At 27.6% G+C, this 25,385-nt stretch overlaps 2 protein-coding genes across 7 annotated transcripts in view; one reads left to right on the plus strand and one right to left on the minus strand.

The window, feature by feature from the left end:
- LOC118074740 (uncharacterized) overlaps nt 1-5,918 on the minus strand; it is a 44,786-nt gene extending 38,868 nt beyond the window's left edge. Inside the window, exon 1 of the mRNA XM_035096189.1 lies at nt 5,662-5,918. The gene's annotated coding sequence lies outside the window, so the exon portion shown is untranslated. The remainder of the gene's footprint in view (nt 1-5,661) is intronic.
- The window catches only part of Sytbeta (Synaptotagmin beta), a 71,257-nt gene that overhangs the window by 19,553 nt on the left and 26,319 nt on the right, over nt 1-25,385 (plus strand). The window contains exons 2-6 of one of the 6 annotated variants that reach the window (XM_035096223.1): nt 1,899-1,979; nt 2,022-2,232; nt 5,296-5,434; nt 9,952-10,462; nt 24,721-25,043. In XM_035096223.1, coding sequence (XP_034952114.1) covers nt 24,768-25,043 — 276 coding nt within the window. In that variant the 5' untranslated portion in view covers nt 1,899-1,979; nt 2,022-2,232; nt 5,296-5,434; nt 9,952-10,462; nt 24,721-24,767. Of the gene's footprint in view, nt 1-1,898; nt 1,980-2,021; nt 2,233-5,295; nt 5,435-9,951; nt 10,463-11,832; nt 12,182-24,522; nt 24,610-24,720; nt 25,044-25,385 lie in introns of those variants that run through there. The other 5 variants (XM_035096215.1, XM_035096210.1, XM_035096231.1 and 2 more) reach the window with 5 other exon arrangements.

Below are 25,385 nucleotides of genomic sequence, written 5' to 3' on the forward strand. Positions count from 1 at the left end.
TATTTCACCATACATTCGAATATTTAGTTCACCAATACCTGTAGATGAAACTGATCTGACATTTGAAACTGTCACTTTGTTCTCTTTTAGATTATTTTCATGTCCATCAGAATCTAATGTCCAGGAGATTAACAATCCCCTTATATACTTCTTTTATTTTTAGCATTCCAAAAGTAATTGCTGCATTTAGAAATGCTTTAAAAATAAAAAATTCGTGAGAAACTAAAATACTGAGTAATAAGGAAATGTGTGTTTTCAAAACAATCATCAATGACATGTCATGAAGAACTTGGAGATCTAGAAAGATGATGAGGTGTTAGACTATTGTGCCATGATAGTTGGATTTATGTATTTTTCTATTGTTACATAAAAGAAGTAAATAACTTGGCAAAATAACTAAAATAAATTTATTTGTCTACTATCTCTTGTCAACACTATCCTTTGTCATGGTTTTATTTGCTATTCCTGCTGACCTACTTTTTGATTTAACTAAACAATCAAAGTGCTATTCTCAAGATTTAGTTAATATTTAAACAGGAGCAAGGTAACAACTTTCAACAAAACATATGATTTTTTTAAATAGGCAATTAATTATTTTAATTGAAATTAGTTGGAACACTCTTTTAGCATTTTGAAGCTTTCATATCCAGACACCTTTAAGGTTGTCAGTCAATCAGAGCTGTTTCAATACTATTTAATTATAGAGCCACGATAAAAATTGGAGAAATTTATACTTTTGTTATTTAACTTACTTAGAAATGAATGAATAAATTGGTGTTTAGTTATTTGCTGATATTGATTGTAAATAAAATCAGAAAAGATACTTATGATGATTTTAATTGACAAAACTATGGACACTAGTCATATCAATATTGACTTATCTGTTTTAATTATTAAAGAATTCAAATATTATTTAACAAATACTCCATAGTAAAATAAAATAAAATTTTTTTAACTAAATCTCACTTTAAAAAAATTCACTGCAAATAAAATTCAATGAATATCATGAATATGATGAATATTAATTCTCCACAAACGTCAATTTTGTCATTTTTTATTCCAAATTCAAAAACACCAATTGAATGTTTATTTTAGTACGTTCAAATATAAGATTTATTTAAAATAAATAATGTTCAATGTATATAAATGAATTGCTTTTGAAAGCAGTAATTTATCACTTAAAAAAATATTGACACAGTTTTGACTATTTGACTAAAAGTTTAAAGTATTTTATAAAAAATTGCAATATCATTTTTTTTTTTTTTTTATGTTAATCCATTTGATTTAAATGATTTATTAAATTGTTTACTTTATTCATTGTTGTGAATAATCCATAAATGTGACTATATAAAAATAGTAAGGTATTCCTTTGTGAAGTTATGATAAAAAGTAAGTGACAAAACTTCATATTTTGAAGTGCATTCGTGCATACTGAGTATAGTTTTCCTTTAAATTTCCATCTTTTTAAGTTTAAAGATATTTTAGTGCCATACTTTTCTTGTGAACTTTTTCTTTTCATATGCAGAAAAATATACACACATCTGTAGATATTTGTACTTGTTATAAATATATAATATTACACAATATTATTGAGCAAATGCTACACAAAAGAAGTATAGTATACTTGTACAATAGTTTACTATGATTGATTGCTTTGAAGAGATGTTGAGACTCACCTTTGACATATTATATCTACAAGTCTTGAGGGCTAATTTTCATATAAATAATTCCATAATGTACATGTTTAGTATATGTAAATATCTCTAGGCTGCTTCCGATATTTTATACTACAATAAACATTACTGTTGATCTAACATTTTTTATTTATTCAGCAAAATGTTAATATATTGACCCCATAGTATAAACATCAATTGACAATATTTTTTATTCTCTTCCAGCTCCTTTGAAGCAAAGCAAGGAAAAATGATTTCATATCACTAGCTGTTTATTAATCACCAATACCAAGTCTGTTACTAAAGGTGAGTCTTGATCTAGATGAATTATTTTATCATAATTTATAGTCAGGTGACTCTTTCAGGTATGGAAGATCTAGTCCAGTATACCTGGGTCAGAAGCTTACACATACGTGATGAGCATGTCCAAGTGGCAGTTCAACATTCAGACAGGCAGCTGGAGATAGTCTTCTGTCTATCAGATTTTTCACAACCTTTTGAGATGGAATTAAAAGGATCAGTCGATCAATAATCTAGACAGTCCAGTGATAGACTTCAGGTAAGGATTTTAAGGCATTATTATGACGAGAGAGTTTGATATTTTCAATTAAAGTTTATCAAGTAGATCCTATCTTCTTGATGCAGTAACACAATATTACATCAAGTCCCAAGTTGGACCTAGATTTTTTTTTTACTTGCACTTATGGGAATATTTACAGAACATATGATATGTTGCTCTTGGGAGTATAAAACTGTCAAGCTCTCTCACTTGCTCTGATGAAAGCATTGGGAGTCAATATGGATCTCCATCTCCAAGTATATTTGACTCTGCTTTATAATAAAAGACTGTCCTTTTTATTTTGGTAGTTGATTTTACCCTAGTGTGCTAGGTAATTTTTTTAACGACTGAAAGAGATGTCTCAAGTTGATTCTAGGGTACCAGATAATTTTCTCACTTTCTTTCTTTCCTTGTAAATATCAACTATTCTTTGAAAATCTAATTATGCTTAACAATTTATACCATTTGATAGAGATTGTTAGGTTCAATAATTTAATTAATATCATGAAATAAATAAAACTTATTGCCTGATGTATGTAATATTTTTGTCCAATTGTCATCAGTTTTTATTAACTGACAATCCAAATGAACTCTGTTGTCTACTGTGTTTCTCTTGATTTTATCACTGATTCATCACCATGTGTTACTACGCAGATAATTACTGGGCAATTATTCGAAAAGTAAATATGATTAATTTAAAGAATAAATGAGTGTAAAAAGCATCAAGTTCACGATAAATAAATAACTTCAATTTTGTATTGTTTGGTATAAATAATTCAAATCTCTCTCTATAAACTATTCAACAACACTAGAATGCTTTTTCTCTGTAAAATGTATCGATCGTTTTTGCATTAATTTATTTATGCTAAAAAAATATACCAATAGTGAAAGAGAAATATTTATGATATGTCTATAAATCATAAGAATATTTTTTCCTTTTTCTTTAATAAATTATACTTAAATTATAAACAAAAGAAAAGACAAATTGATGAATTTTTAATATAAAAAAAATCAAATAAAAATGATGCTTATCTATCTAGCTACCCAGTGAAACTCTATAACACCCCCTCTTTCTGTGTCAGGAGTTAAAAATAGAGAAAGATAAAAAGCTTAGTTGTTCTTTTCAAATTGTTAACATGAACAAAGATAGGAATGATTTCAAAATATATCTGATGGTGTTGGTAAGTAGTTAGTAACTTAGATTAGCTGGAACTAAAATGGAAAAAGCTTTAAACATAGACATGTTTAGAATACCTAATTATCAGCACACGTCTTATCTCTTCTTCACTGTGGATTAATCGTGAATTTTATATTCAAGATAGTGATGATTGTATCCTTGCCATTCCCCTTCAATTCATTTGAATAATTGTATTAAAAAACTTTAGCTATTTTTTTATTCATAAAAGACAGAAAAGTTTTGATAAAAATTCTCTGCTTTCTTTTTTGAAGTGATCATCTCTCTCTCATGCATTCAAAGGAATTTTTAGAAATTTTTTTTGTAATTCAAAGACCGAAAATAATATATTTAAAATGAATGGAGTTTCTTTTCTGATCAAATGTAATGGGGAGAATCGATAACTTGAAAATCTATTAACAGCTTTCATTGACTTCTCCATCAATCATTTAGGGAAATTTTTGATCAATAAAATTTTGTCATTACTGTCTTCAATAATTTTTAACAGTCACATTTTGTTATTAAATTAATTAACACTAGCATTTTATTATTTAGCACAACATAAATTAGTATGAATTATTTATAAATATTTATTTATTAATATTTAATAAATATTTATATTATTTATTTATTATGTATTAATATTTATTTATTAATATTGAGTTGAAAAGGAATATCTGGAGGAAAATTATATAAAAATTAGGTTTTATGATAATGATAATATTTTTATGAATAAACACAAAAATTCTATTCATGTAACCCAAGTCTGAATAAATGTCTTTAAATTTCATTTCCACTCACAGAAAATAAAAATATGGAAGAAATTTAAGATGTGGCTAACGTTGCAGCTTTTTAAAGTCAATGCATTTATTTTAATAATATCTAGTCGTTAAAAATTCATTATAACAATTATTTTGCAACTTCTTTTTACTCTACTATTTTTTTTAGTATCCTCTAAAATTAATTCAACTAAAGTACCTAGTAAAATATATCACATATTGTCAGTTTTAAATAATTATTACTTTATTAAATAAATTAATTAATAATTTTCAATTAATAATAATTTATTTTAATAAAATGGAATTCTTTAATTAATTATCATCATCAACATTTCTTCTTGATGAGAATAAAAATGATAATTTTTTATTAAAGTTTCCAATGTTTCTGACTCGTCCATCAGGCTATTAACCCTAGCACGAAGAGTCTCATTGGTGTATCAAGTTAGCATGTTTTGAAGCTGTACAAACATGGCAAACAATCATGTACTTAAGATTAGCAATCACTCAAGGTTTCTTTTCTACTTGATTCCTGAACTTCTACTCAACTTGGTGAATTTCAATTAATTATTTCTTCTATCAAAAGCAATGGAATGTGTGTTGTGAATATTAAATTATCATCCAAATTTCTACATTCAGCATCGGTCAGTTAAAATCAGTCAATAAAATAACTTCTGTAATTCAATAAGCCATCAGACTGAAATTAGATTTACAATTAACCAGTTGAGTCAACCACAATAGACTTTTCTTTCTCTCTCTTAATACACACAATCATAAGAATTTTTATACATTGAGTTGAAATGAAGTTCTTTTACTATACATAAGCTGCGTGATGGAGCAGCTCTAGCATATGATTCAGAAGAATAAGAGAATCCTCGAAGATGAAAAGAACGAATGAATGAAAGTAAAAGAGAATAAAACAATAACAAAGCTCTTTGAAAGATTAAAACACGACTAATCTTAAATCGTAACGAAAACCATGTTGAAGCTCAAAAATACTGGTGCTTCATCTCCAACCCACTCATGCCTTATGACTCTCACTGATTTCTCGCTTTCTCTCTTCCGCGAGGTGAAAAGGTCAAGGTGCAACTAAACTCTTATCTTTTTCTCTAGATACTTATCGATTCCCCCACTCTTTGGACGTCGCATATTCCCTCTGCTGCACTCTTATCCGCATGAAAGATCAGGATGATGACTGAGGTTTGATGTCAAATGACAATATTCATGTTCATCAAGGGAGAAAAATTAACCAGTGAGTGTTTAAATAATTTACACTTCTTTACCTCAGTTTGATCCAGTTGTCAGTTAGCACATTGTTTTTAATTTTTAATTATCAAATCTATTATTGCATATTAATTGGAAATAAAAATATATAATCATGGTATGAGCATGAAAAAATATTGAACTTGGTTGTCAGTATTGATAAATTATTTTTACTTAATTATTTAAATAAAAAGTATGCATATTAATTAAACTTACATCCGGCGTCTGGTCTTTGGTTGACCTTCTCCACTTGCAAGTTGGCTAAGTCGATTCACCGATGCCGCGCGTGGTGACACCAATGTTTACACATCATTTTCACATAGTGTTATTATTCCGGAGTTTTGTTACAATTTTGTTGACAAGCACAAACGTATGGGCAAGAGAATAGGAGAGAAAGAAAAAAAAAACATAAATCGTCTAATCTCTTTTATTTCGCGTGCACGAAGCTTGGACAGGGTTTCACTAAATCCTTGCTCACATCACAAGCAAGACTGACTGAAGACCAGGAGAGCACCAAAGCCTCAGCGCCACCGCCGAGTGGTGTCGCACCACTCGAACTACACCCTCGTGCGCGTTGGAATATATAACATATCTGATAAAAAGAGAGAAAAACAAGTGAAGTAAAGTAGGGAAGAGAGGAATTTCTTTTTTTTTTAATTATCTTTAAAAACTTTTCGACTTCTTGAATTGAGACTTTAGAAAGATAACCTAATCTTGTGCTTATTTTTACTAAAATTCAATCAATTGAATATGTGAAATGAAAAATGTGGTTTTTTGTCCTGTTTTCGAATTCATCAGTCATGATCTCTATTTCTTACACTAGGGGTTGGGGTAAAGCTGGAGTCATTGACGTTGCAGCTAATTCATGACCTCTTTTGAAAGCGGTGGTACAGATAGACTGGATGATAAACTTTGATGTACTAAACATTACTGGGCTATCAAACTGAATCTTTTATTTTAGTCAAGAATCAATTGATCGGTAGGTGGTTTTTATTAATTTTCCTATGTTATTTACTCGACGTTTTTATTTTTAAAAATGGTTAATTGTATTTATCATGATTTCATGTCGATTTGGTTGAGTTTAATTGGAAAATTGATATATTTTTTTTTCCAAATGATTTTACTGGAGTAAATTATCAAAAATATTTTATAATTGAATATTATTTACCATTTATTTAATTGTTTATACGTTTATGGAATCCAATTATTAACTTTTTAATAATAATTGTTATTTAGATGCACAGTTTTTTCCAAGATTGGTTGTTTTATAAATTGACCATGTTTATTATTTAAATATTGATTATAATTAATAATAAAATACTCCAGAATTATTATTATTATTAAAAATACTTCTTCAATAGTCATTGCTGTTTGTGCTACTCAAACTAGTTGAAATATTTATCAACAAAGTTACATGCAAGTCCATGAACTTTTACTTAATATTCTGATTATTGATATTCAAGATGTCTACCTTTTTATTTAAAAGAAAAAATTTTTTTTTATAATCACCACATTTCATACTTCATTTTTGATTTCTTTTAATCCCCCAGTTAGAATATCTGGTCAATAACCTATAAAATACACTTCAATGTTGGCTCCAAAAAATCCACAAAACCATGAAAAATGCAACAACTACCAATGCTATCAATGTCATCAATTATTTAAATAAATGAACTAAAAAACAAAAAAAATGAAACCAGCAAGTAGGAATAGAAGAAAGGATTTCCTGATCCACAACAATTATTCATCAATTCCTTTCCATTACAAATGATTCTCTGGAATGTGGATGATCTAAAAATAGAATAGCATTATCATCTTTTTTTTCATCAGCACCTCTAATCTTTTACATTGAACGAACCCTTTTTTTTCAATTTCACCCTGCCAGTCTTTCTAACGTTGCATCCGACATGAGGATGGTAATCCAACCACCTGTAACGCCTGTAGAGACATCGGCCTCGTCCTAGTTCTTACATTTTTTCACTCACAGCTTGCTGATCTCTAATGATTATCAACACTATAAAAAAATTTTCTTTTAAACGTGATATTATTATACTTCTACTTTTTTTTTTATCTTCTATTTCATTTTCAAACTTGAACTGACACATTTTCAATATATCTTGACTTATAAAAAGCATTCTTGAATCAAATAGCACCATGCATTTACCAGAAGTCTTATTGTTAAGATATACATTCATTTCAATATAAATAGTTTGAAGAGGTGTATTTGCCATTTTCAGCAGAAAAAATATATATGCGTTGAATTTAAATAGCTATGATGAAGAAAAAGTCAATAAAAATGATGATACTCACTTTGAAGTACGTCAATTGCAAAAATATATTATTCAAGTGATTTCTCATTCTACATGTAGAAGCCTTATTGTCAAAAAGAAAAAAAAATGAGTGTACATGCTATTCATAATTCAAGATTAGAAGCCCTGGGTCTATAATATCGGGTTTGAATAGTCCGACTGAGTCCCTTTGTCAAGGGAGAATATTACAAACTTAGTAACGTTTGATAAAAGCTCTAACAACAATCTGAAAGCTAGAGCTTCTATGGTATCTCCAGATAAAAAGCTTTCCCTTCTTATCAACACACATTATGATAACATCTAATAATCATCATGAATGGAGATGTTTTTTTTTTATTGTTCAATCATCGGAGAGTCTTTGAACAATATTTCCTGCTAATAATTATTAATTTTGATTAAAAATTAACTGGAATTTAAAAGAAGCTTTGCTCTTAAGCTCGATCAATAATACAGTCAGCTATCAACTGATTAATCAATAATCCATCCTAAAAGTGGGTTGAAGAGTTTGGTAGCCGAAAATGATTCAGGAATTTTACCAGAAGTGGTTGTTGAGGTAAAAGTGAAGATAATTCCTATCACATTCTAAGGGAAGGCTAAAATCATCAACGAGCAGGTGAATGACCGATTGATAGGAGTAACCAAAGTTCAACAACCCCAGAGGGACAAAGAATGACCTAAAGCCTTACAAGTTGTGGAACAATACGAACAAGTTGACACTAAAACAATAAAGGAAATAATTTAATTTTCTATTCTTCAGTAACCTTCAATTATTAATGTTTGTGTTGAATACATAATATGGTTATTTATTTGTTCATGATAGATTGTTACCTTTTAATATTAGTAAATTACAGGGACGGTTTGTTTTCTTCAATTACTGCAATCGATTGTTAATTATTAGTTGGAATGGAAAAAATGGAGATATTTTTGTTGATGTTAAATAACCTTTACAAATAATCTTAGGTTATGTACTATGACAAATTGGAAATTCGTTGATATTCAAAGTCATTCAAGATAGTTCATAAACACTAATCATTCTATCAACAACATGACAACAATTTTCGAAAAAAATAGAAATTATTTTACAAATTATATATCATTCCAGTCACACCAGGTGATACAAATAAATTACCACCTAATCTGAAAGATGTCATAAATTTCTACACTTATGAAACTCTTAGTTATATAAATTCTATTGTCTTCTAGGTCTTCTGACATCGTCTTCACGACTATTCTCTAAAAAATAACTCACTTACCTGCAAAATCCAGCTTCTATTTATCTTATGTCACTGTTTTTTAAATTACATGCTAGCAAATCAACCTCCTGGTTTATTAAATTTATGAATAGATCAACATTGAAAAATTCTTTGACAAACAAGCTGAATCTTTCCTATTATTATTATTGTTTTTTTTTATTAATAATAATATAGTCCTAACCAAAGAAAATTAAACTAATCTTTACCCCAACTTTTATAAAACTATTATCTAATAATAAAAAAAATTGGGTGAATGACCTTAGCTGAAGCATCAGGTGGTAGTTTGTTACATGAGAGTTATTCACGTCATCAGAAATAATACTTCTTGAGGGTGAATAAGTTTTTCTCGTCAATCAGAAAAAGTTGGAAAGTTATTTAAGTATTTGGGTATGATAAATATGTTTATGTATCAATAATATTTTTCTGACACATTGATGCTCTATTTATTATGCTTGTTCATTCATGCTAATCGATAATTCATCAACCTTTTGATTGAAACTTTCTTGTGTTATTGTATTAGATAAACGATTTAATGAATCTTAGAGCTTTCATGATATTATTGGATGAAAAGATAAATACAGTTGAGTTGACTGGTTAAATTTATTTAAGACCTCTTGCAATGTGATCTGGATGAGCAAATACTTTTTTTCAAGTCAGTTGATGGTAGCATGGTAATTTTTATCATTAATACAATTCTTTTTTATTCCCATTGAAGAAACATTCTTGAAGTTTTTTTATGAATACAAACTTCTTTGCGTAGGAATGAATTTTATCTTCAGAAAATAAATTAAATAATAAAAATAAGTTTCAATTTCAAGTCTCTACTATTTCATTAGGAATAATCTTATTTATATTGGATCTTTGCTTAAATAATCTGATACAAACCAATTAATTTTAACACAATATTAATGAGTAATAATGGAGTTTTTAATTTTTTTTTCAAGGTTCAATTAGGATACCAAGTATGATATTATCATCACAACTGGGCCATCACTGTACTTGACAACTAACCTTGGTGCCCAGTCGTGGGAAATGACTGAATAGCAACATCATGTTCAGAATATCTTGTATACAAAGACCAGAAGAAGATGCCTGCTAGTCACCATAGGAGTCCAAAACGTTCAAATAGCACCAAAGGTATTGGGAAACTAGGAACTGAAGATATCGTCTAGCACGTATCGATTGACTTCTACCATACAAGAGTCACCAGGCAAACTTTATTCACAAGTGTCAAGTGCTAATACCAAGTATGAAACTAAAAGTGCCACTTAGTTTAAAGTGAAAGTGAGCATGTGATTAAGTTTAGAAGTGTCTGTGTAAAATTAATTCAAAATGAAAGTGCTGGTGATAGTGTCGACAAGGTTAGTCTTGGTGTTTCCAGGGATCCTGAAATATGTGATGAGGGTTATGACAACTCTGAATAGCCTAATTAGATCTACGAAAGATGGGCCGAATGTGAGTATATTTATCTTCTATTTAGTTCTAGATCCTCTATTTAGTTATAAATTTAATTTAACTTTGGGTACTCTTGATCCTATCGATTCAAAATCATTGGAATGTAAAATTATAAGTTGTCTGATCATGATATTTGAGTTTCTGGAGTGAGTCAATAGAAAACAATACTTACCACAAATCGATTGCTATTTGTACATGTAAAGAGAAATAGCCTGTTGTGCAACAAGTGGAACAAGTGACCAATTGTTATATTATTGCAGCTCGAATACAAACTCTCCCTATAGTTTAGTTATAGTTCAACCTAAGAATCACACAAGTTTTCATGTAAAAGCGCTATAAGACTTCAGTGAGGAGTATAATGTTTCGTTTCATGTTTCACATACCAGGCATGGTTTTAGAACCCACTTAGGTGGTATAGGTTTACCGATCATCTAAGTCTTTTAACCCAAGTCCAAATGACTCAGATAACATTCTTTTCATGAGACATAACTACTTGATGTTTATTTAAATTTTTTATAAAATCATCTTGTGGCCATTTTCTTCTGGTGCAGGTGTCAGCATATTAATATTATATCTATTCTTGTTGAGAAAGGATACTTGAAATAATTCAACAGACAGTGTATTTAAATTCCAAGATCTGAATTTATTCCATTTGAATTGAACTCTGGGAAGGTGATTCTCTCGTGTGGTTTTTGTTTGTTTATATCAACCTCGACCTAAATGTCAATCCAATTAGTTTTTTGATGATCTGTCTTTCATAATATGCTTTGATTTATTTATCCATCGATTTTAAAACAATATGGTTTGTTGATAAATTTTGTAATATTAAAAATAAATATTCCAACAATTTCATCCTAACTCAAAGGTTCAATTATTGTGGCTCGGATTCTAACAAAGCTTTAGAGAACGAAAGTTCCTAGGAATTAATACCAAAATTCTATACCAGTGCAATAATTCTTTTATTGGATAAAGTGAAATGAAAAGAACAAATATTTCACATGAATGGAAAGTAATCGGAGTATAGTAAAATCATAAGAGGAATAAAGAACTCTTGAACCACACTTCATATTAGTATTAATGAAAGATAAAAAAAAATGGATCTAGATGCACTTTGAAGTGTCCACACAAATATTTTGGTCAAACATCGCTTCAATTTTAAATTGGCTCCATTACAACAACTTTCCAATAAGAAGTTAATAACTCAACAGATCTTCTACTCCTTTATTTCAAGTATTTTCGCGGCGCATATTACCGTTTACAATTCGCTTGCCACCACCATGCGCTTTGCTCAGATACCCACGCACCCCCATCGACGCTGTGTGGTGGTCGTTGTTGAGCCTCTGAGGATCAGTCGTCAGGCCGCGTTTCACTTCGAATAGTCGCCTGTAAACTTATCTCATTTCAATATAACCATCCATATGTCACGTTATTTTTTTCAAACAAACAGTAGTTAAAATAAAATAATTCCATTGATTATCTTGAGATTCAGGTATTATCTTCAAACTTAAATCTTCTAGTTTCGTGACCAGGAATAAACGAATAAATTTATTGATGTTTGAATTTTATGACGCGCTTGATAAAACGCTACTCGTTGATAAGTGTATCTATTTACATTTACAAAACTTTTTACTGTTTAAAAAAGTCAAGTACTCATTAAAGAAATTTATTTTTGTTTTTTTAACGTGAAAAATAGTTACATCAATTAATCTGGAGTAAGAAGTAAGTTGTCATTTTTACTACTATCTAGACATAATAAAAAAAAAATCATATTAGACTTTAACAATAATTTATTATATTTTTTTGTCCATAAAGTTGCTCTTGTCTTACTTTACGAGTCATTTGTAACTGTAATTCACGCTCTTGTTCTTTTCAATATCACTCACATGCTGGTGAGATGAGAAAATATTTCCCCAAAAAAAAAAAACTGTCTGATACATTGAACCAAGTAATCCTAGTATTAGCAGACGATGAAGAAAACGTGTAAAAACTGATGTTTATCACTAAACCTCGAGATCAAGGTGATTCTAGCATATATTGTTAAATCGAGAATATCGATTAAAGCTTATCAGTGCACTTGACAAGGTGATGATCGATAAGCATGAAATGAAGCTCTGGAAAGCATTATTTAAAACTTCCACCATCATTTAACCACTTGATTAACTACTAGAAAATATTCAATAATAATTTCATATTTTTTGCTGTCTAGCTGTCTGATATTTAAATAAATTCATCACAATCTCGGTTATTTTTATGTCTATGTTGCTAAAGAAGTTCGATAGAAGGATAGGATTTATATTTATAGATTATTGATGGAAAAAAAGCAAGAGTAATGTATGCTGTCCATCATCATCATCATCATCATACCTAAGACTTGGACAATAGAAGATTGAATTACTTCTCTACTAAAGAGCTCAGTTTTCTAGATTCTGGTTTCCCTGTTTATTTATATATACTACTTTCATTATTGCTATTCCAATACCTGTGCAAAATTCATCCAAGGAAAAAACTTGAAAAAGGAATTATTAAAGAAATGTAAACAAGTTGTGTGTTCTATTTGACCTTGGGGAGATGAGCTTAAAGTTTTTTCTTGATGTATTTTTCAAAGTTTTTTTCTTCAAAGTATTCCTATTGTTTAAACTATTTTTAGAACTTTTCTTCTAACATTTATAGCTCTTTAAGCTCTTTTTGAATGTTCGTAATGACTTTTTTTGCATATCTTGCAAATGGATTGAATTCGAAACCTCTTTTTCAATATGTCTCATTGTAATTTGAACTTTAGTTGGATTGGAATAAAATCAGGCAAACAGATTTCTAGTAAATAATGAGAACGAGGTTTTTGAAGTGAAAATCACTAGTTCTGATAGAGGTGATGGTGAGTTAATTAAACAAATTGGTATCTAACAATTCAAAGTCTACTTTGATTTTAGAAATCTTGAATAATAATTTCACATGAGAATAAAGTTGTTCATTTATTATACTGATTGTAAGTAAAAACTTTGAATATGTACAAAGATAATATTCCAGATGGATTACATGCAAATGCAATTGTCGTATTCAAATATGTAATATTTTCTAGCATTTTTACAACATATTGGGTTGGCAAAGAAATAGTGAAACACTTTTATAATTTAAATATTCTAGAATACAGAGTATCATGATGCTACCACTATATCTCTGCCCTCAAGGCAGATACAAGTCATTGATGGACATGGTGACTGCATTGGAGATTGAAATTTGCAGACTATTAAATAAATAATAAAATTAAAAGCTGTTCTAAGTGCTCTACTATTTTCTTGTCAACCCAATATTTAACATTTTAATAAAAATAATTTTATATACCTATTTTAAAAAATTCTTTAAAATATAATAACCTATTGTGTCTTCTAATCAATTATCAACTATTTCTTACATTAAATCTAAGTAATGTAAAAAATCTTGATGTCTTTAAAAATTAGCAATGCAGTAGAAATTATATTACATTATGAACTCTTATGCTACAAATAATAAACTTAGATCTTTAAAGCTAATTTTCTACTCTTTTTGAAAATAATATCAAATTTTTTTTTAATTAAAATATAATACTATTTTAGTTAATTAACAATTAACAAGCCACAAGACTCACTTCTACTATTTAATGATAGAAAAATATTTTTTAAAAATATTATGTTCTGTGCTGATGAACAGAGTTGAAGCAAAAAATAAAAATTAATTTTTTTTAATGATGTCATAGTAATTTTATCACCAATTAATTTTGATACATTGATTCAGAGGAAACAATAAAATTATAACAATAATATAAAATGGTTGATAACATTGAATGTTCAATTTTTGAATTCTTTTGATGTACAATGTTGTTATTTTTATGTTATGATGATTGCATACATTCCAATTTTATCTTTATTAGATAACTACAATGGAATTATTAAAGATTACTAGTTGTAGTTTCATAAAAACCTTGTGAAATGATATGTTATTACAGTCAAAACTTGTTCTAAAGAATAAATAACAAGAAAAGTTTGTAAATCAGGGAAGTTGAATAGCTGAATTTTAAGCACATCAAATAAACAAGACTTTCGTAACGAGAGTTGATATGACGGTTTTCTTTTGCTATGATAATTGTGTTTTGAATAGTATTATACATATTTCTAAATACTTTCAAACAAAATAATTATTTTTAATAATTTAATATCATTATAAACAATATTAATAGCTAATTTATCTTGTTAAAATAATTGGTGAAATTAGTAATTAAAAATCCCACTGAGTTTTACTTTAAAAAATGTTTCTTAATACTTTAACGTCTTGATGGTATTGGATTTTATCGTGTGACCAAGGTGGACGTCTTAATCCTAGGGTTATAATAAAGTGCACTGGTTGCACTTTGAGCTTAGCCACACTAAGTCCATTAGACTCTGGATGAAATAAAACCCTAAAGTACTTCCCTAGAAAATTGATTACTTGATTAAATCAACTCATTAATTTTATTGATAGCTGAACATTGCTTTACTTTACAAGTTATTTAGAGCTGACTCAAATTCGTACCTTTCACAAATAATATTAAACTAAACTAATTCATTAACCAACCTCTACATGTTGATGTTGGGAAAAGAGAATGACTTGATTATTCATAAGTTGTTGAATCAAATAGCTTTTTCAGACAAAAACAAAATGCTAATTCACTCTTTAAAAATAACATGGAAAAAAGTTCTACCGAAGAGTAAATAGTTACTGATTTTCACTACTTCATTTGAACAGAGTATTATCTTGGAGTTGTAGCAAATAAAACTTGCTATATAAAAGTTGTAAAGTTCAAAAGATCAAGTTGATGAATTTATGCTAATCCATGTCTGATATTTATCATAAAATTCTATTTATGGTTGATAAAATGCATACACGTGTAGATGTTTATCTCAGTCAAGTCAAAAAAAATGATGAAGCTTTTATAAATGAAGATTCAAGGTTGCATAAATCATCAGCAGGCTATTTATTAACTCTTGAGTTTATGTCGTCAGCTACAGGTAGATGACATAGAATCATCATTTATTTAATCTTGGAAATATTATTTTAAAACATTTGTCCCAAACAAAATTTAATTATCTTTGTATCGAAAGATGATATCATTAATATATTTTTTCTTTACAAATTGAATAAAAATAATATATATTTAAGAACATCTTAAGACGTTGATTCTATTTTAGATGTTATTTTTTTTTTTGTATCGTTTGGAAACTTTTAAAGCTTTTTCTAAAAGTGGTTCCAAGGATTTTTTTATTGATACTATTATTGCAAAAATATTTGTTCAACTATTAAATAATCGGAAAGTACTGGACAAACTCTATTTTTATTTTTACACCTGAAAATATCTATCAGATATCAATGTCAACAAATAAATTTCCTATTAAGAGTATTCCTCAGCAATATTTTTAATATATTTAAAAATAAAAATCAGATCAATTCTTTTGTGCTTGTTAAATTAAGTAAGAAGCTTTCTTGTGAGTATAGAAGATAAAAATATAATAAAAAAGTTGATACTTTATAATTTTTATGAAAAAGTTACTTCTTATCAGTGAAGGGGACATAAATTATCTGAAAAAAAAAATGAAGAACAAAAGTTTAGAAGAAATCTGAGCTATGGAAATTACGGTGAGGAGTATAAAAAGGATTTCAAACCTTTTGGACTTGTAGATTGTGTTATGTATGATGGGATCTAACCTGAGTACTGGAACCTCTTTTGGTGGGTCGTAATGTGTTCACAAATAAATGGAATCTGCGAATGCATTCAGTGTTGAAGTGATGATAAGTAAAAAAGTGGTTTGAGATCATTTATTATTGTCACTTTTGCAGAAATAATAAATGAGATAAATTATATTTATATATTGAATACCTGCAGCTGTTATCAAAAATATAAATACCAAATTTTAGACAACCAAGATTGAATATGTTACCTTAATGTTGAAGAATAATTGGATCAATAATTCTCGTAAACCCTCACTGCTTGTTACATGTACTCAGTTTCAAATACTTTTCAATTTTACTTCATTTTAAAAAACTGTTGAGTAAAAATTATTTAATATTGCAAGTAAACCAAGGACTAGTTTTAAATGTAATGAAGGTTATTCAGATCAAGGTGAATATTTCTCTTCAAAAGTACAATTCAATAAGCTTAAAGTAATTTTTATTAATCTTAAGCACTTATTTTCACTTCAAGTTTAATAACCTTTATCACATTACAATCTAATCCTTACATTATCCAACTCGATCAATTTTTTACTCAAGTTCTGGACCAGGACTTGCTCAAAAATTAATTCAATGTTGAACATAGTATTATTTATCATATCGATGTTTAATTTTGAAATAAATTAGAACCAGCTATTAGCAGTACATGTCTTTACAAGGACAAATATATAATTGAAACATGTGATGATATATTAATACTTCAAAAAACCATTATTATGATGTAAACATTGGATAACTCATCAACAGTTTCTCACTCACTGTTTCATAATTATTCAATATACATACAAGGATTAATATAAATTCAAATTACGTGATTGAACGGATATGAATTTTATCATAACATAAATCCAACATTTATTTATATCGCTCTTCATTATCACAGGAAATAAATTGATTGCAAGAAGTCATTCTATTGATTTTGAAAATCTTTAGAATAATCCAACACAGATATCTAAAGTTCAAACGACTATAATCAAAAAGAATTCCTATAAAAGAAGAAAAGTATTTATTACACAAGTGATTCACCTTTAACATATCAACAGAAAATTCAAGAATGAATATTTTTTGCTCATCTTATTTATTCCAGACGACTTTAAGAAAAATCTTATCTCCAACGTTTACTGGCATACTGATTATTACACATTTATATTTTTTTTTCTTCAACAAATGGTGGAAAAGTAATGGAAAGTCGCTGAAAAATTTTGAAAAACTGATGAAAAAGAACAAAAAATTGATAATCCTACTCAACATATGAATAAGAAGATGTTGATAGAAGAGAATGAAAGGGATATGTTATCAGCATCCATGCTTTCATCTGGCTTTCTCATCAGACGTGCAAAGTCTCGTGGGATTGAATGAGTTTGACATTCCATTGGCAACCCCTGATCAATTTAATCAAGTTCCTCTAATCAACTGTAAGTCATAATGTCAGTTCCTTTGGATATAAAAATTTTCTACCCTATTATTATTTATCATTGAATTAATTTTCTATTTCCGGAGAAATTAATTTTTATTTTTTTTAAAAAAAAGAGGACAGTGGATTTTTTTTTCTAGATATTGAATGGATAAAATTACTTGATTCTAGACTTGAGTAAAAAGAAACAATTGGTATTGGAGTGTAATGAAAAAATGAAATGAAGTTGATAAGTTTTTGAAGAGTATTAAACTCAATGATATAAAAATAGCCAATAGAAAGATCTGTAGATTGGACTATAATTAAATAATCAATAGGAAATAAGAAATAAAAATGAATTGAACGAGGATTATTTCTGTTTTCTGAAGTCAATTGCACAGCTGGACATTTATTGCTGATCTATATGTAATAATAACAAATTTTATGTTTAGGTATCTTTTGAAAAAAAAAAAATGCTTTTAATAAATATGAATTAACAAAATTGATAGAAATGAAATACTCTGAAAATTAATTAACATTCAATTCAATTAAATATTTTTTATTTCAATTATTAGTCATTTTTCTATGGGTATTTATTTTATTGTATGACTAATGAGTTTGATAGTTTCAAAAAAATTATCTCTTTCTTAAAATTATCTTGAAAAAATATTTTGTATTAAAAAACTCCAAATTCATGTGAAAACAAATTTTAATCCATATTACAATAATATCTTTTTTTTAAAAAATGATTGTAAGCTCATTATTGAATGAAAATTAATACTTTAATCTATAAAACATATTAGTGCTGCTATAAACACACTTATACATAGTTCTGATTAAACTCATTTCAAATCTTAAATATATAATATTATTCATAAAACTCAAAATACATAAATGTACGTTTGTTTATTTATTGAGATGAGTTTTTTTTTATGTTTTATGGGAAATTAATGGGCAAAAAAAAATTAAAAGGAACAGATACAAAGTGGAATATATTATAAGAAACATTGTGATGCAAATAGTGAGTGGGGTTAGCTTAAAAAAAAATTCAATCCACTTTTAACTTTTTTTTTAACAAAGAATTTTTAATCAACAATCATTTTTATAAAAAAAAAAATTCAATTGCTTGAAGTGTTGAATAATGAAAACGTCTGTGAAATGTAATATTTATGATTTTTTGATTATAAAAAAGGTATATGTAGGTTGGGAAGCTTGTCAATAGTGGATAAAGAAATGAAATAAGTGTTATTTAAGTAGATATTAAGATAAATTACAAAAAAAGAAAACTTTTATTGAAAAAAATAGTATCAGTCATCTTTGCTCACACCTCATCTAGAACTGCTTGTCATTTTGCCAACATCTCTGTCATCTAACTTCTGAAAATATTATATTTTTTCTTAAACTCATATGTAGATCTTATTTAGTCGACTGCTTTACTTTTATTTTCTTATTTATTTTTTCTAAATGAAAAATAAAATTTGTGATTTTTATTAGTGTAGTAAGTTAAAATATTTAGACTTTGAAAATGAAAACTAGATCAATTCAATGAAGAAGTAATGAATTAAAAGCTGCAAATAGGACAAGAGTCTATTAGCAATTAGCTGATCTTATTTACAATTTTTACATTTTATTTATGTACAATTTTAATTAATAAAAAATACATGTCCTCATTGAATAATGAAGAAACCTAAATGCTAATAGCCTCTGAGTTGCTTATCCTGAGATCCAATATGTCATCTGTCATTGACATTCTATCATAGTCGAATATGGTGATCAATTTTGTTCAATAACAATCTGAATTACTCCATCAAGACAAAATATATATCGAATAATATATTTTTACATCAAAATTTCTATTTTAAAATCAATAAATCAATGAAAAAAATTTATTTTCATATTTTTGCATAAAAAGTTTACTCCAACAAACAATATTAGATTTAAATCAACTTACTTTTCTCAAATTATAATTTCAAATCATTCTAATAAAATTTGAGAATTCATTAAAATAAAACCTCTGACTTATGTAAAATAATTTTTATTGGATTTTATTTAATATCAAGCAAAAAAAAAATTGTTAGTTAATGTCTGTATTGGAATTATTAAAAAGAAACTCATTCTCTCAAACAGTGGGAAGGAAAATTAATTAATAGGTTCAAATATCAGACCTCATAAACACAGTAATTCTAAAGGTAAATAAAAGAAATTGCTGAATGAATATATCTACACATTTACTACCGAAGAGTGTTAAGTTAAAACCATATTTTTAACTTCACAGTGTTGTGACTCATCACTTAGGAAGAAAGTGATAATAATGTAAGAGTAGATTGCATAAGATTTATAAACATACAAAATGCAAAAGAAACTCATGAAAGTACTCTACAGCATATAATGAAAGCATAAACGTTATTTTCATGCAGAATAACTTAATAATTTTTTTAATTTAGTTCTGTAACGCTTAAGCTTGGCTTTTAAATTAGATAAAATTACTGTGCTTATTTAGGGCGTGAAAATATAATGATGCAAACAAAAAATGATCATTTAAAATAATTGTTACCTATAAATATTAAAGTTTAATATAAAAGTAGTCAAAATAATGCGTTTTTATATTTTTATTGTGATTAGATTTTTCATTACTCATTTATTGATATATCTTGCGTGATGAGGTCGAAGTTATAATTATGAACAGAATCATATTACAAAATGGATAAACATACAATTTAATGGGATCATAAATGGATATATAGAAGTATTGGAAAAAGTGAACTATTAAGGAAAAATATATTCTTTGATTTTTATGTAAGTCTATTCTATTATGTGAAATATTTGTTGTTTTAACTTTCATCAAATAAGAAACCAAATCAATATGTATAATTGATCATGTACCTTTCATCAGTTGTCCTTTTCAAGGTTTAAAACTGTACTCAGATGTTTTTATCATACTTCCTTTAAATGAAGCAGTGGGAATGCGTTATTTCCCAGTGGAAATTCATTCTTTACAATTGTAATGGAAAGCTGTAGAATCAGTGGAAATTTGATAATGAAAACTTTCACAATTGTATGTACCAGCCAATTAAAAAGGTTGAACAGGAACTGTACACCAGGATGATTGTAATTTTCCAGTTTTTCAAAACTAATTGAAACAAAACTGCACATCTGGAAACAGATTAATGTTCAGTTCAACCCTAGCATTGGATTTTTATGCCTATTTAAAATGAATCAATGTCTTCTTATTAAATTTTCGTACTGAGCTTGATATAACACTAAAATACAATAAGGATCCACTGATTTATTTTATAAAAATAACTTACCTCAATAATTGTGGTACTTTTTTTATTACTCTCAAATTTTCATGGAACTTGTGTGATAGCTTGTACCTGCCAACTGTTTCCAGAAACTGTTATTACTGCAATCTTTCTGCTCATTAGGATCTAATTCTAATGAAACCATCTAAAATCATTAGCTGGATGAATTTAACTGTTTTTTGTGCTTTTTCTTCTGGTAGTTTAAGCTTCTTAAAGACTTAGCCAATCATCACTCTTCATTTTTATATTCATAAAACTATTGATAGTTTTACACAGTCACTTTCATTAAATATTTTATCAAATTTCTCTTTTTTCCACTCTTATTTCTTCATACCATTGATTGACAGTACCAATTTCTGATAAAAACCAATCATTCATTAGTACTTTTTTGTTCGTACCAGTGAAAATGATGGTATGTTCAATTCAGAATTGTGCATTCAATAAAACAATGGTTTTTTTTCTATCATGATATATTTTTCAGTATTTGAAATACATCAATTAATAAGCTGAAATATTGATCTGTGTAGTTTATGAATACTAATGAGTTCTATATAATACTTACATGATATATAAACTTCATTAATACTCTTCCAGATAATTAATCTTTCGTCCTAGAAAGTGCAATTTATTGAACAAGTTACTTAATTACACTGAAAATTATTATTTTTACATTAGATATATTTAATGAAAGATCAATTAACTGCTTTATTATTGCTAATGAGATACTTGAATCAAGCTGAAGACATTTCTGACGAGATATTTTTGAAATCAATCTGAACTGATGATTGGAGTAAGAATATAAATATCTAGGAGTTTTCATTACGTCATTTTGAATCATTATCTTCTTTATATAATTTATTCTCTCTATACAAAGACCAAGATACCCTGCAAAAAAAAATCTCACAGAATAAAAAATATTTTATTTAGTAAAAAATTATTATAATAATTATAAACACTGATAGTTAATATGTCATGTTTATAATTAATTATTAATAACTCTAATTTTAATGAAAGATAATTTTTTTCCTTGTTTTTTTGGTCATAATAAAATTGTGGAAACATTTTTCTCATTTGTAAATGAAAACGTCTTACTTCAATAACTAGGTGTACTACTCGTAAGAGGAGAGTTGAGATTACTTGAAGCTTCTCAAAGAGAATTATGAAAAGAACATTCAATTGATAAAGTCTGTACTTTGAACCCATTACATTTAACTTCAATCTAAAAGAAAATAGATAAAATTAGCTAGACTTCATGTTTTCAATTTGAAAATCAAATACATCTTTTTCTTTGTTGACAAAAATATATTGTAACATTCAAAGTGTAAGTAAATAATATTTGATTATTAAATGGATATTTATTTATTTAATAATTAACTTGGATTCATAAATGGTTTGGATTTTCATTAAAGAAACTTAAGACCTCCAGAAGTTGTTTTATATAACTTGTGATATTGTCTAGAGTAATTTTACCATTATTTTAATTTTGTTTCAATATCTACATTTATATATTTCTATTCACTTTCAAATCTAAATGATAACCAGAACAGACAGTTACATTTTCAATGTCAAGTCCAATAAATTCTTAAAATTATTTAAGTGTATAAAATATGTCATTTACATGATTGCTTTGACAAGACAGTCTTATCAGATGCAGGTTTATATTTTCTTGTTGCTCTTTTGTTACAAATTATTATTTAATCTCCATGGTCGTATCAAAGCAAGTGAGGTGAATATATGCCATTTTTGTAATGCATTTTATATACAATTTGCCGTAAATTTCCATTCAATATTTTCCCTTCTATGAATTTTTATTACACTTTTTTTTTTATACAGACATACATTCACTTGTTTTTCTCCAATCCAAGAGATTTTCCATTTCGTTACACATGGATTTATCTCCCACTGAGGTAATTCGATTTCACTAATTTTCTCTAAAAACAGAAACGTCTGTTTTACCTCTAAATACCCACTCCTTCTTACGTGAAGCACCTCGTTTTTCCATTTATTGTAGTGTATTTAATCTTATTGTTCCCCTAAATCATCAAGCAGAGAAATTAAAAAAAAAGTATGTTAAAATATATCTACATTGAAGAAAAAAAAATCAATAATTGTTTTTGTTTGATAGCGCAAATGAGAATAAATTTCTTCAATAAATTACAGAATTTAATAGTTAGTTTGCTTGAATCTTCTTTTGTGTCAAGAAAGGAACACTTTAACTGATTAAATATTATCACATGTTATGTCTAAAGTTTAAATAGCTTTTGAAAACAGCTTTTTCAAGTGACTAACTACTTATTTCTAACACTTTTTACCCATTAAATGGATCACAAATAAATCTTGTTTTTGCTTTCTGTCGCAGAAAAATACAATAACATCAGTTTGAATACAATTATATTAATTTATATCGATTTAAAGTTGAATAATTAGCATCACCATTATTTTCCTAGCAATTTTTCTTCTATCACATTGACTTATTATATAATTCTCATCACTTTTATCCAAGTGTTGGTAATAAAATTACTTATTATATCTTGATGAACATTGATAAAAATGGCAAGCGTCAAAAAGCTGATAGTATCACTGCTTTCTTGGATTTTTGATAAAAAAAATATCATAAGACCTGTCTATGTCAAGGACTTTGCCTCTGAACCCTTGAAAAAGAAATCTTTAAATGGAGTGTCTTTGATATACTTTAGTATGCTCATTTAAATTGAAAACGATAGAATGTAAATCAATTGATGATCAAAATACATGTATAAGTACCTGGATTTATAAAACAGTGACAATAAATTACAGCCATCAATGAATTAGGGTAAGTAAATATCTTGGAGTTGTATTATGCAAATAAAAAGAGCTTCGTTTGAAATTCGAGATGTTCAGTTAGTTTTACAAGATTAATTCTGCTAATCAAATCCAATTTATCTTATGCTTTCCATTAAAACTTGTAGCATTTGTGCATTCCGAGTTTGCACAAAAATTAGAAAAAAATTCTGTTATTATTTCAGACATTTTATCTATAATTCATTCAGAGCGATTGAAAATAATTAAATAAATATAGTTTCAGTAAGTCTAAACTTAAATGAGGTAAAATATAAATGACCAGTACATTAATGATATTAATTCCAACATTTTAAGTTTATCAATTATTATTTAGTATTGTTTGAAATTAAAAAAAAAAAAACATCAATATGTCAAACTACTTATTATACCTCTAAAAATGATAAACCATAAATAACATTTCCGACTCAACTTAGTTAATTGCAAAGCAATTAACCCTTGCCATCACCAGTATTAAACCAAAACAGCAATTATCCTCCTTTTCTTTATCTAACTTCCTTCGAGGGGTAATGATATCTATAAATATGAGTAGTCGAATAGTATAAAAGTATGAACATCAAAGCAAGTAATTTTACTTGACATAACTCACGTAAAATAGTTTTGCCTCTAGGGAAATAGAATCACACTCAGAGTGGTATTGAATACGTCTTCTCTATAAGGTCTTGAGCTACACTCATCTTTTTTTTTTTCCATATCAAAAGTTACCCTGAGAGACCAAGCTCTAAGTATTATTGATCATCTTTCTTCTGTACTGTTTCTCTTTTTACTTCTTTTTCGACTGTTGTTTCCAATTGTGTGAATATAAATCAACCAGAAATAATGATGTTATGACATGCATATAAAAAATTCATGAACCTTATCTTCATCATTGATGAAAGGTCAGTTTCTAGAAATAATAAATATATAAATAAATCTTAATAATAAATCACATATTAATATTTAAATATCTTCATTAATATTAATCGATCATTGATTACCTTTGTTTGCAGGACATCACATCGGTTCGGTGTTACAAAATCCATTTAAAACGGGGGAAATGGTTTCTGCCGCTGTACTTGGTGCAGCAGCAGGTACAGGGCTAGCTTTAGTTGTAGCGGTTACAATTGTTGTATACCGCTACTATACTGCTAAATATCTTGACAAGTATTGGAATACTCTCGACCGTTGGCCTGATCCACCATTGAAAGCCTCATCCAAGGAGTACTATAATATCAGTCGGAGTCATCATCATTCACACAGCCCACCAGTTGCCTCTACTGTTCTCGACTGTTGGAAAAAAACCAAACCCAACTACTACACCATCCAACCACAGGTATGTTATCAGAATAAAATAAAAAATAACCTTAGAATGATAACAGCAACCATCTGATCATACCACTTTCGTACTCCTCCATCGGTAAAATAAATACTGACATTACTAGACAGTCGATAAAGTAGTTTCAATTTTTTTTCCAAGAAAGTTATAATGGTAGTTGTTAACTACTGTATGAACTAGAGATATATTAGGTAAGATTAGATATTCATATTCTTTGGCTAATTGTTTATTTAATTAATTACTGGTATATAATTATATCTATCGAAATGGAAACTATTGATAATAGTTATGCTAACTTAAGGTCCAATAATTGAGTACGAAGGTCAAAATAAAATATTT

The sequence above is a fragment of the Chelonus insularis genome, unplaced genomic scaffold, assembly GCF_013357705.1.
Source record: "Chelonus insularis isolate UGA/USDA-ARS -01 unplaced genomic scaffold, ASM1335770v1 contig_116_pilon, whole genome shotgun sequence".
In the NCBI taxonomy this organism is placed as follows: domain Eukaryota; kingdom Metazoa; phylum Arthropoda; class Insecta; order Hymenoptera; family Braconidae; genus Chelonus; species Chelonus insularis.